Genomic DNA, 13468 nt, shown 5'->3' with positions numbered 1-13468 from the left:
ACTTGACTATCATCTTTGGCAAAATAAAAATAAATAAAAATAAATTTCTAAATAAAAATAAAAAGAACACATCTGCAAGGCCTAATCAGGAAACAGGAACATGAGGAAGGTGCATGACCAAGGATGTTAACAGATCATTTCATTAGCTCTGCAAGATGAACAGTATTGTGCCTTGTTACAGGTGTTCTGGGCTGACACAAAGCCATTGTGCTGCTGAGCCCTTCATGTGGAGCAGGTGAGTTCTCCAAATGACAGCAGCCATTGGGACACAGTGCTGGGTTCCAACAGATGCTTCTGCAGCACTGTCCTGTCCAGCAGGTCACTTTACCTGAATTTAGTGTTGCACTCAAAAGCTGTTGGGAGCTGAAAGGAGGCACACCTTGGATGTAAGGTCAGGAATTTATTGTTAGTGTAACGAATTTTAACAGTCTAATATATGAATTATTATTAGTTTAGATCTATATAATTGTAAGAGAGAAGAGACAAGAAGAGAGAACAGAAAAGAATACTACTGTGCTACTAATGGAAGAACAGAATAAGGTCAAGTTATTCGATGCACACTTCCTGCTATCTACCCCTTATTTTGACATTTATTCACACCTGCTCTGATCATCCATCTAATGGTCAGTGGCTACAGTGAGGATAGTGAGGAAATACTGCCAGCTGTCAGCATCCCAGCTCCTTTGTAGGGTGAGCATGATGTTCATGTTGTTTCTTCATCCTTATTTTTGCTACTTTAGGGGCATTTTTATGTGTGCTACAAAAGTACATCTTGTTTTTCATCACTGGTCTTTAAATCCTAAAAATAAGCCTGAATTTCCTCGTCATTAGAAAAATTGCTTTCACAGCTAAACAAACGAGGGCCAGCTCAAGGCAGGTTAAGGCAAGTTCTGACAAAGCAGCCGTGACAAGCCTCAGTCCTGAGGCCTTACCAAGTCAGCATAAAGCCTGTGGCCTGTTACTAGCAGTGACAATTAGCTTCTGTTTGCTGGGTTATGAGGCTACATTAGCTCTAGGGGTGTTTTCTTCTCACTGAAACCATTGCAGATAAATATTCTACCACATGCAGCGGTCACCTAAACTGAAGATTCAGCCTAATTGTGGACTTTGATCCCCCATTGTGATCCAGCATTGCACAGGAAGGCATAAGCAATGTAAGGACCTGGTTGATGTGGCCATTTAAAGGCCATTTCAAATGGTAGCAAGGCACAGGAGTTTGGGGTAGTCGTACAACAGTACCCAGCAGTTGTTTGCATTGTAGGCTGACAAACCACAGGCCTGGGGAGAAGTGAGACAAAGACTACAGATTTTCTTAAAACTGCAATTTTATTTTGCTTTTTTCAACTTCTAGCCTTATCTGCAGAAACAGTTTGATATGGCAAAGTGGTGCTTTATGGTTGATGCCCTCTACCTTTACAATGGATGTAAGGTATGTTTTCATAACAGGCTTTAAGTTATTCTTTGCAGATATTCAGCTGAAATATTTAAGTGCCAATATTCACCTAGTGCTTGGTGTTGCCGTAATGAGAAAGAGGATGCATAATTTCATGTGCCTGCTCCTTTTTTGTCTCTGCAACATGAAACCCCCTGTAAAACCACAGTGCTTCATCATGCATGATTCTAGATGCAGGCATCTCCCTTTGTTTGCCCTAACTGGACTGCTGTGCTCAGCGAGCAGTAACCTGAGCAAACCAACAGCCTTCAAAAAGGGCCATGGAAAAAGATTAAATTCTAGTTTAGAAGCTCTAGTAATTCAATAGTCACTATCATAATACCTGTGTGAAATAGTGTAAGTCAAGGTGGAACACTGTATTATGAATAGCACCAAGTAACTCTAGGCAAGTAGTACCTACACAATGATTAACAAGGAAAGTACTCTTACATGACACAGCAAAGTTCCATATCATTAAGCCTCCACACAAAGAAGACAGCCTCCACTTCACAGATAGGCCCTGCAAAGGAGGCTTTTTTCCTGAGATACCTCAAGAAACTAAAACTTCTGCATAGTTTTTATGTCTCTTGTATATTTTTGGCCAAGACTGTCAAAGTTGCTGTTCTGTATAAATAATGACATTTTAAATGTTCTTCTAGATCTTCATCAAGGACATTCAGGAATGACTTTTTTTTAGCAACTGCTTAATAAATTTAAGGCATTATGCTTTTATTCTGTAAGAGGTAATACAAACCTGTAGGGCTGGCTTCCTCACAAGTCCCCAGCCAGAGTCCCACACTTCTGAGTGCAGGCTGAGGCAATTTGGGTGCACAAACTATTGAGTGCACAAGTAGAGAAAGAGGTGTCCAGGTAAAGTAATAAACTGTAATGCTTCCAGTGAAAAATAGAAGTGACTTTTCATCAGTGAATCCCTGACTTTGCAGATTTGCTGCACACTTGCTGTAGCTCTGGGCACATAGCTCAACTGTGAAATCAGACAACGTTTGTGTCTTTTTGTCTTGGAGTTCAAACCAATAATTGAACCAGTCTTCAGAGAGCTATGAAAACATGTAAGTTGCCATAGAAATACAGGCCTGGAAGAGATCATCTGCACTAGGCAAGTTCAGCTATGTCAATACCATCAGTGGCAGATGGTGGTCTAACCTGTTCTTAAACATGTCTAATGAAAGCCATTCTCTAATCTGCTGAGACATCAAAAGGGACCATTGTGAAAAATCTGTTCTGATTTAACCCCAGCCCTCATGCATTGCACAAGCCAAAGCACTTCCCCAACCACAGAGCTGCCTTGTGAGGTTGTACCAGAAATTTTAGGAAGGTGCCTAACCTGAGTGTGCACTGAATACAGCAGGTTATGCACCCCAGCCATAGCTGACAGATAATTATTTGCACTGTCACAAAAAGTGGCACTTTATGTAAAAAGAGCCCTGGGAGACAAGCACACAGTGTGGGGAGTGATACCACTGGGAAGCAGGCCAGGTTGCTTCTCAGAGTGAGAGTGGCTGAGTGAGAGGGTCCTGGTCAGACTAGCACACAGGAGATACCACTGAATAACAAGGTAGAGGCAAGGAAAATAACTGCCGAGTAAAAAAAATTATTTTTTTAAAGAATGAGAATAACATGAGACATCTGCAGTCTTTTCAGTTCAGCTGGGTTTGTTGCATAGCTGTCTTCCCACCATTCTTTGAAGGCTGCTCTCATAGAACAAAGGCATTCTCAAGAATCTTTGGCTTGGCAGAACTGTTTGAAGAAAGTGAGCGAGGCAGAGCTGGGATGGCCAGAGATGGGCGGGCAATTGAGTTCATTGCCAAAAAGGAGCCGGAGGATTTCCCTGCCTGTCCTGCCTGCCCACCCTGCTCTGCTTGTCTGTCCTGCTCTGCCTGTCTGCATCTCACTGCAAGTTGTGACAATTAACTTGCTTCTCCGAAGTACTCAATTCTGTCAAATCAGCCTTCTTCTCCTACTGGCATAGAACTCTTTCAGTGGAAGCTTGTAATCAGTTCCAGTAACAATCCTCACAAATCTTGTGAGAGCTTAGTTTTGATTTTGTTTGCTCATTTTCAGAACAGCACTGCAATTTCAATGTGTCAGTGCAGTCCTTAATGGAAATTTTTGCTATCCTGTGATCATCCTCTCATGAGTAAGATTGCTTTTGCAGCTACTCCTAAAAAGTCTCTGTGCTGATGCAGAAACACTTGTAATTCTGATGTGGTGTAAATAATCATAATTTATATTATCACTGGCAAATTTGTTATGTGCAGTTTCAAATCTGGGCAGTTTCTGCCTTCCTCATCCCCTCATTTTCTCTTCCCCCTCTTTTGAGTTAAATTCCCTTTCACCAGTGTTCTGAATATGAACAAAAACTTTAAAGAAGGATAATGATAAGGGCTAGTCCTTATTAGGGCTAGGGATTTAGGTTATGAAAGGGGATGAGAGGAGCTGTGGTTTGCTCTCACAGCGCTCAGCTCTACACCACCAGCAGCATCTGCAGCACAGTGCACTCTCTAAAATGGACTGGGGCATGAGATCGTGCCAGGCTGAATAATCCCACTTAGACAGTGATGTTTGCAGCATAAAATAAAAATTATATATGTGAAAATAGAGGATAAAGTGAAGGGCATTGTCTGTCAACAGCAGTAAGATGGGACTTTTGTGCAAGGAGATGCCATTGTTTTGAAAAGTACACTGGGATTGGTTTTACCTTTTCTATCTACAAGTCCAAGAGCAGGGTGCTGTCCCCTGGGCTGTTGAACAGCATGAGCTTTCCTCAACCTAGGCAGGTGCCAGTGGATTGTTTCCCTCCTCACTGTTCAATCAAACCTTTCTGCTGCAATCAGTGGGGCATCTCCTCTAAATTGTGGAATCCAGATTGTGCCCTAAAGTCTGTTCTTTCATTGAACACACACTCTCAGACTTCACAAAAATTCCAGGTCTATAATGCAATATAATATACTTTCTATTAATGAGGGAAGATCTCAACCTTGCAGCTGATGTTGAGTGCTGCATGTGTCATTTTGTATCTAAAAATGTGTCCATTTTTCTAGAGTCTTCACCACTGTGCTGTAGCAGGCCTTTACTAATGTTACACTGCACGTGAGCTGTTCCATTTTCATGACAGTATGCTGACCAAAATCATGCTTTTTAATAAGGTGAGGCTACAAAATACCAGCCATTTGTTTGTCAGGTCCTGGTCTTCAGCTCTCACCCCTAAAGCATGGTCCTTGCCGTGAACTCTGCTTAGCTCATAGCTGGAACCATGGCTGTGGTGTACCAGCAGGCAGGGGCCAGCCCTTCTTACCCTACTGAACACATCAGACCTGGCTCCAAAATCTGGAGAGACCTGGTGGTTTGACCCAGTTCTCTTGTGACTGTATCATCAGCAGGAGAACCCAGGCTCTCCCCCTTCCTTAGATCTCACAGCTGACAGACCATGTACTCCTGATCTAGGGATCTCCATTAAACCACCTTTCCATCCAAACTGTTGCTTTGTGTAGGAGGTATTTCCACTGCCAAGTTCAGAGCAGTCATATATTTACCAGCAGTATGGACCTTTATGGATGCCATAGGCCACTAAGCAAACATGAGCAGTTAGTTACTCAGTTTCCTACTTAGAAGAGATAGAAGTGATGGATTTGGGCAGTTTAGGTAGGTGCCTGTGTAATTTCCATGTTCTGGAGAAGCTCAGGTGAGCAACACATGAGTGCTTGGAAAGCTTAAAGGGAATTATACAAATGTTGGATAAACATCCAGCTGCCACAGTCAGCAGAGTTGCAGAGTGGGAGGGTGACTGCAGCAGCCGCCTGGGGCATCACAGAATCACACAGAATATGCTGGGTTGGAAGGGACCCACAAGGATCATCGAGTCCAGCTCCTGGCCCTGCACAGAACCATCCCCAAGAGTCACACCATGTGCCTGAGTGTTGCATACACTCCACAGCTGTAATATGTACACCTTGTGTAAAGGGTGACGGCAAGAACTCGATTGCAGTAAGTGATTCACAGAGTCAGAGAATGTCAAGGGGTCAGCCTTGATCACCCAGTTCCGACCCCCCAGCTTGAACTAGAACAGGTTGCGCAAGGCCTTACGGAACCTGGCTGTGAACAGTGCCAGGAATGGAGCAGCCACGACCTCCCTGGGCAGACTGCGCCAGTGTCTCACCACCCTCTCTCCACCCTGCTGGAGCTGGATTTTACCGCTGCCTTAGGAGACAGCCCTGGGTAGCAGTAACTCCTGCAGGCCCCCGAACGGGGTTTCAGTTCCCACGGGGCTCTGAGGCCAAATTGTGGCAATCCTGTGCTTCGGCAGCCGGCCTCGCCCGCCGCAGGCCCCGCGTTTGGCTGTTCCCTGGGGAAGGCCCGGGCCGGGCAGGAGCGGGGCCGGCAGGCCGGTGACCCGCCCCCGGCAGTGCGGCCGTGCCGGGGCTGCGCGGTGGCGCGGGCCGGCCATCACCGCCGGGCCGCTTGTTCCCTCCGCGCCGCCGTACGCGGCCGCTCCCGCCCCTCACGGCCCGGCCCGCCGGGGCCGCCGCCCGCCCAAGGAGCCGCTGGGCCGGCCCGGGGAGGCGGAGGGAGTCGCGGGGGCTCCATGCGGGGCGGCGGCGGCCCCAGCCCGGGCCTGCCCAGGCCGCTGGCTCCTCCCTTGGGGAAGGAGGGTGCGCCGGGGCCGCCCCCGCGGTGTGACGGGGAGCGCAGCCCGAGCGGCCGCGGGCGCCGGGCCTGAGCCGGCGGGCGTCGGCACCTCCTCCGGGGCCCGGCCCGCCCGCCCGCCCGCCGGCGGCCACAATGTTCTCTCTCAAGCAGCCCAAACCCACCTTCAAGTCGTACCTTCTGCCTCAGGTAACCGCCTTTTATTGCCATTACCGACCTGTCCTCCCTGCCCTGCCTGCCCCGGGCCGTCCCTGTCCCCGGCCGAGGTGCCGCCTCGGGGCTGTGCCCGCAGACGCTGGGGCTGTGCCCGCTCGCCCGGGGGTGGCGAACAGCACCTGTGGGGGGGCTGCCGGGCCCCCGAGCCCTCCGTGGCACTGCGAAACAAAAGCTGCGCAGCCGGTTCGGGGTGCAGCCCCTCGGCCTCCGGGTCTCCGCATCGCACACGGACAGAGCCCACACTGTGGTCAGGGAGCAGGTCTTCTATCGAAGTAAAGTCTTGTGTTCATTAAAATCGGCACGTGCGAGATTATTTTGCAAAGTTGTGAATTATGCTTCAGGTGTTTGAGCTCGCTTTGCTCGCAGCGCTGGGCGGGATGAGGAGAAAGCAGCGGACGCTTCTGTGCTGTGCAGATAATTAAACTCTCACTTGTAGCCATCGTTTCACGTTTAAAACTTGACTGATGGCATAAATAAGAAAACCGAGTGTATCTATCAAGTATATAGTGCATATAGTACTAAGTATATCGAGAACCACCAGGATTTTTTTGTGTCACCTGGGTGTGCACTTGACAGAAAGTGATATTTATTTATTTTAGAGAAGGCAGGATCTCTTCTAGCAACTTATTTGACATGTTGACTGACTTTTGTTTTTTTACAATTTCTTAGTAAAAGTGAGATGTTGATTTAACACAGTTCTGGATACTCCTAGTCCTGGGAAGTGGTTATATTGCTGTCATTGTAGGAACCGTGGGCTATTTCACCAAAGGTTCCAGTCTTTTTATAGAAGATTTTTATTGTTAAGGTTTGAAACTGAATTGCAAGTAGGCATATATGTGTGTGTTCTGGGCCTTGGAGTTTTTTTGAAATCTTTCCTATGTTGGAAAGTTGTGCATGTTAGAAGTTAGTAGAGAGTTTTTTTGAACTTGACTGTCTATATCTGTAAAATTTGTTGTAGATCTTGAGCCACTATGGAATGTCAATAGTTTTTGTTCATCCTGTGACTTATTATAGTTTGGGTTACCCGATTTGTTAAACATGAATATTTTAAATATTTTATTATTCTTTTGGTACAAATCTAAATGCACTCAAAATTGTTAAAAACTCTTGCTGTGATTGGATTCTAGCTCCTTAAGATGAACTTTTTAAGTTAAAACAACTTTTTCCTCTGTACAAGCAGATCAGGCTTCTGTGTGACTGTAAAGTTCTGAGTCTTCAGTAAATTATCTTTTTTTTTTCTTCAGGCTGATGAAAATATATCTTCAGAACCAAGGATTAAAAAACTGGAACCAGTACTTTTGCCAGGTAGGCATGAATTAGGAATTTTACAAATACCTCTGTTGGTATTGATTTTGATATATTTTAATCTTAGCATTGTTTCTTGAGGGAATATTCTGAATAGGAAAAGGTAATGATACTTGTCTCTGTAAAAAATTATTCTGACCCACCTGAAACACTAAATAAATACATAGCTAATTTTGCCTGTGTGATTCTTTACTATGTATAGAATAATGTCTTGGTTTTATTTAACATTCTTGACATCTTTTGGAAGACTACTGATAATTACACTTTCATCAGATAGTCAGATATTTACCTGTGTGCAGAACCCAGTACCAGAGCCTGTGTTAGAGTCTTCCTTTATTTTAAAGGAAAGTAGTCACAGAATTTCCAGTATGTAGGTATGATTGACTTCTGTATTGGAAAGCTTCTAATGCCATCTTTATTAATTTACTCTTATTGAATGTGCTGCTGTTAGGCAAGTTTGGAGTTTGTGTCTTCAGACCTCTACAGAATAACCGTTTTGGGGTGTGGGGGGGAAAAAGCAATGCTTTTATTATTGTTCATCATTACATATTTATAAAAATGTAGGGTATTAATGGCTTCCATATTTTAAATAAGAAATTATCTCTCGTAAATTACAGTTTGATCAATGAGGATTTCTAAAAGCCTTTTTTCAGCTATGGAAGGAACAATCTACTGTTCTTAAGGTTGCTTTCATTGCAAGTGATTATCATTTCATTTTACTGTACACCAGAGTAATAAATCTGGCTTGCAGTTTCTAAAGGTAATTTTGAGTTTAAAACAATGTCATACTACAGTTTTTTCTTAGCATTCAGAATGTATATTAAAAAATACTAATTTATACACACACTGATGTAGGTATAAACAAGGTACTCTTAAAAATTATTTCTGTCACTGCTTTGTATGGAGCTGTTGCTAAATAAGCAGTGCTAATTGACGTGTGATATGGTCCAGTGAGGTACCTTAAGCTTAAGAGGCTGAAATACTGTGGAAGAGGTTCAACTGAAAGAGTAGATAACAACTGCCTGACACTCTTCACGAAACAAAAGAATGCAGAGTTTGCTTGAGGCATAAATACCTTAAAATACATTGCTGGGATTGCTCGATATTTGAAATAGTTTTATTTTTATGCTTGCAAAACTTCTGCTTGCCACTTGGCATCTCACTGATTATGTTGCAGTTGATATTCATCCAAGGCCTTTGACTCACAAGGAAGTGACTGCATGTTCTTCTCTGAGACATTCCACAGCAAATGCAAGGCACTATGAGAGTGCTTTGCTCAAAATGTAGCACATCTTGCCTTTGCTATGGGACCTGGCCATGAGCAGTTACAGAAAGTAACTTCTCTGCTGCCACTTTTTGCAGTGTGGTTCATTTTCTCTTTGTGAAACTCCCAAGTGCTCTTAAAATGGTGCTGACTGCATTTGTTTTTCTCAACTAGTTTGTATTTATTCTTTGCATCTCTTTGCATTATTTTCCTCATCTGCACTCTCTTTGAAGTCAACATTTGATGGCTTTTGGGACATTCGTAGTAAGTTGCCCCAAGTTATGTAGAAGCCGCAGTATGATGTACCACAGACTTAAAATTTCCACCTCCAAATCATTCTAAGGTATTATTTTGAATTATTTCATGATAAAATTCACTGCTCTGTATAGTCACAGAGCAGCTCTGCCAAAATCTGTTCATGAGTCTGTATGAGACTCATGTGGAGGGAGAGGGGGGTGTTAAAAATTACTTAAAATTACTTAAATGAAACTCTTCCTGTTTAAAGCACCAGCCTAAACACAATTTTTCTGCTTCTGTCATCAACTGTGCTGTAGAAAAGTGCATAAACAAGTACACATTGTACTGTTGGATAGACTGGCTTTTGGATTTGTCATAACCCAAGTTTCTGGCCAAATTCCAACTCATTTAATTATATTAAGACTGACTTGCACTTCCTTGTAAATACAGTGTCAGTATGGCATTCCTAATATCCTGTCCTTAACAGCTGAGTGAAGTTGCTTTTGCTCTCAGGAACAGAGATAAACCTGAGTGGCTGAATGTTTTGCTTTTTAAAGTGGTGGAGTTTTTAAGTTCTTTTGGAATTAAGTTACATTAGCTCAGTCAGGTACTGGCTTTAGTAATCTTCAAAACCTGTGAATGGTTTTATTAAGCTTTTGATTCCTAAAACATAGTGACTCTGAGGGAGTGGCTTGCTTGCTAATTCCAAAGGAGCTAAATATCCTGCTGTCTAACTTGTATTTCTGTGCAGTGGAGGTTAGGACAAGGAGTTACAGGCTAGGAAATATCTGGGTACAAAATGAAGTGGTTTTTACTAAAAAAAAATTTAAAATTAATTGGAATCAACTTCCGACATGTAGAGTTTGTTTTAAAAGTTTTCTCTGGGGCCCAGAGCCCACATTTCATCAGAATTTGGAACAAAAGCCTGTATTCTTATGGAACTGAGTGCCCCGAGGAGGGTGGTTTATTGGGAAAAGGAACAAGTATCATTTAAAAACAAGTAAAAACCTTGCTTGTAAGTGGCAACACTGATACTGCAGTAAGGAAAAGCAAGTAATTTTATAGAATTGGTGTAATTTCCTTCCAAAACACATTATACAGGTTTGAGATGGAGTTATAAAGATGTTTTCTTTTTCTTTCTGCAGCTCTGTTTCCTAGTGTTAGGTCTGTGAGTGAGAGTTTCTGCAGAGTTAGTTAAGAGTTGGCCTCTGTAACAGTTTCACTTTTTTCCCCTTTGTTTGTTTGCATTGCTGGTTTTATAAGCATGTCAAAGAGGAAAATTACAGAAATAGCAGGTATTCTACCAGTCAGTCTGGTGAAGTGCCTTACCTGGCTGGTAGGAAATTAGTCTGTGTACCTTAGGGGAGTGTGGAGCTCAAGCTGTTAAACCTGGAGGTGTGTTTTGTTCTGGTGATCAACTGTAGCCTGTTTTCACTAACTATGTCTGTACCATTTCAAGTCATCAACTTGAGCATTCAAAAAACCTGTCCAGCTTAAGTGGACTGTGAATGCAGAGTGTGTCTCCATGATGTGAATGGCAAAGCAGTGTGCAATACACGGACCAGTCCGGTGTCTGTATTGGAACCAGTGCCACACTGTGGTTTAGGCAAGACCAGGCAAAGAGATCCTCCCTGTTGCTCACACAGGGCATTCTGCAGGAGATTATGTAACCACTGGAGCATCTGATTGAGTGTGAGGAGAGGATCGTTCCTCCCGAATCTCAATGTCCGCTTGAATTAGTTAAATTGTTGCTCAGTATGCTAATTTGCTAGTAGATTAAGATAGTAGTTGTTACCTGTAAGTTTTTATGAAAAGGCTAGAAATGGTTATAAAATTATAGACTAAACTGAATTAGAACAGTAGTTTTTATCTTTCAGGCTTGCTCATGTTAAAGCAAGTTAAAGGGGTAGTGGTGGTGAGGTGCTGCTGAAAGCAGTTTTGCACAGGCTGTTGTGTCTGCCCCGTTTCATGGTCGCATGGCAGAAGTGAAACTCAGAGCCGTCACCGGTGTGTGCTCACAGCCGCGGTGGGTGACCAGTAGGTCACAAGTGCGGCTGGGCGGGGGCAAATGTCACCTCTCGCTGCCGGTGGCCGCGGAGGCACCGAGGGAGAGGGGAGCAGGGCAAGCACCACTCCCAGCTCCTCCCTCTGCCCTCCCTGCAGAATATGGCATGGGGATCTTCCTCTTGCAGGAACCTAATGTGGACACCCAAGTGAGGAGTCACAGGACATCACAGAGACAGTGCTACCATGTTCAATTCCTCTTGGCTGGATTTGTCTTACTTGAATTTATGCCGTTGCTTTCTATAGCCATATAAACGTTTATCACACACAGCTTCACGTGGTAACAAGTTCAGAACTTTAATTAAATGCTATTACAAACTCGTTTTATTTGTTTTTTCTGAATTTACCACCATCCAGTTCCTTTGGATAAATCCTAATTCTTGTAGGACACAGCAAACATCAAGTCATATTCCTCCATTTCATGCAAGTTGTGACTTTCAGACATTTGTTATATGGCCACTTTGTTTTGCTTCCCTTTAGCTTAATTGTCTTAGTTGGTCCTACAAAGGAAGCTTCCCGTATCTGTAATCATTTTTTGATTAACTCTGAACATTTTCTGGTTGTGCTGAGCTCCTGTTTTGTGCTGAGCTGGAATTACGTATATGTTCGAGATCCTTGCTATTGGATATATTCATCTTTTATTTAATAATGCTAACCAGCTTTGCCACCTGCGTTTTTATTTTTTGTTGGCTTTTTTATATATATGTGCCTTTAGAAAGGCAAATGACTGGAGAAATTTGATTGTGGGAGGTTTTTAAGACTGTCATGGAAAGTTTTAATCTTTTAGAAGAGTCTGATTCTCTCACAAGTTAGCTCCCAGCTTTTTGGTTTTTTCTGCTTTCTGCAATTCCTTAGTACATTGAGTCATGTGTTCCAGAGCAGCTGCAACACATCATGTGATAGGAGAGGGAAATACACTGTTCAGTGAGACACCCTTGTGCATTAGTGCCCCAGGTACGTTCTTTTCTCACTGCTTTGGACCCCTGCACCTCTACCTTGGCATTTTCGTTTGGTCTGTGGTGTCCCAGAGCTGGAGAGCAGAGGCCGCGCTGTGCAGTGAGTGCTCGGTGCCAGCTCGGGCCGGAGGCTGGGCGGGGATTGTGTGAGCCGGGGACCAGGTTAATGAGGTTAATGAGTAACCCCCGACATCTGTCGGGTCTGCCCTGCTTCGCTGTTAGGAATCATTTTGTCTTAATGCCTCAAAGGGAAAACTGAGATTGTTTAGTTTGGTACAAGTGATGTGCTTTCACTGTCGGTTCCTTTTCCTGTGGATATATCTGGAATGAGTTGTTGATATTCAGGAAGGTATTGTCTGATCTGTTGAGGATGTGCATGTGTTGCTGGTGAGTAGCGACAGACTCTCAGCGCTGATAGCACCTGAACAGAACTTGCATGAAGGCAGCTCCTCACTGTTCCGAAGCACTCTGACCTGTTGATTCTCATTTCCAGTGTTGTGGAGTGCTCTCCAAGGCTCACTCCCTCCTTGTGCAGCTGAGTAAGACATCATATTGCAGGGTTAGGGTTTTTTCCCTGCATCAAGTTTCTTATTTGAAACTGAAATGTTACTGGGAAAATTAATTTGTTTTTAGAATTAATAGGTGATATTGAAAAAAGAAGCAAAAAAAGCTTTGCAGCTGCAGCTTGTTTTCAGGAATCAGTGTCATACAAGAGCATGAAATTATTTTCAACATTTAAGAATGGCCAGATTAGAAGATCAGAATGGTAATTTGGAAAATAATGCAATTCCCTAAAGCTTTTTTAAAGTAGATGTTTTAATTTTTTTTGATGTCTACACAAAGATCACCAAAAATTTTATATAAGTTATGGGAGCTTCAAATTCTAGATTTCAAATCTGAAAGAACAGGTTTCTGCAAACTAGTTTTTCATACTGCAAGAAGTTTAAAAATGAACCAAACATTTGACTTAGATTTAGAATAAGAAGTCATTTACAGTAAGTATATAGTAAGTACTCTTTTCTGTTACAGTTTTTTTGGCTCAAAATAAATTTTCAGGCGTGGTTTGGGTTCAGTTAACTGCTTGTTTTGTGTTTGAGTTTGATTTTTTTAAGGACGACTTAAGTACTGTGGCACAACATAAGTACTACCAAGGCAGTCTGCATGCAGAATCTAAGTACCAGATACAATCTTAGAAGTAGATTTTACTGGATAGAGTAATTTTGTCCTGCCTTTTCTTATGAAATGCATTTCTCAAAGCTTCTGACTAGTAATATATTTTAAGTATTTGTAAACATCTGCAAAAATAATTTCCTATGTGCAACAGATTAG

The 13468-nt window shown here is 43.1% G+C and overlaps 1 protein-coding gene across 2 annotated transcripts in view; it reads left to right on the top strand.

Annotated features, from left to right (window-relative positions):
* The first annotated feature begins 65 nt into the window (after nt 1–65).
* MTMR10 (myotubularin related protein 10) overlaps nt 66–13468 on the top strand; it is a 42695-nt gene continuing 29292 nt past the window's right edge. The window contains exons 1-2 of one of the 2 annotated variants that reach the window (XM_048317662.1): nt 66–1429; nt 7558–7618. In XM_048317662.1, coding sequence (XP_048173619.1) covers nt 1376–1429; nt 7558–7618 — 115 coding nt within the window. In that variant the 5' untranslated portion in view covers nt 66–1375. Of the gene's footprint in view, nt 1430–6167; nt 6287–7557; nt 7619–13468 lie in introns of those variants that run through there. The other variant, XM_048317660.1, reaches the window with a different exon arrangement.

This window comes from Corvus hawaiiensis, chromosome 13, assembly GCF_020740725.1.
Source record: "Corvus hawaiiensis isolate bCorHaw1 chromosome 13, bCorHaw1.pri.cur, whole genome shotgun sequence".
NCBI classification, from domain to species: domain Eukaryota; kingdom Metazoa; phylum Chordata; class Aves; order Passeriformes; family Corvidae; genus Corvus; species Corvus hawaiiensis.
This window is presented reverse-complemented; position numbering and strand designations above follow the sequence as displayed.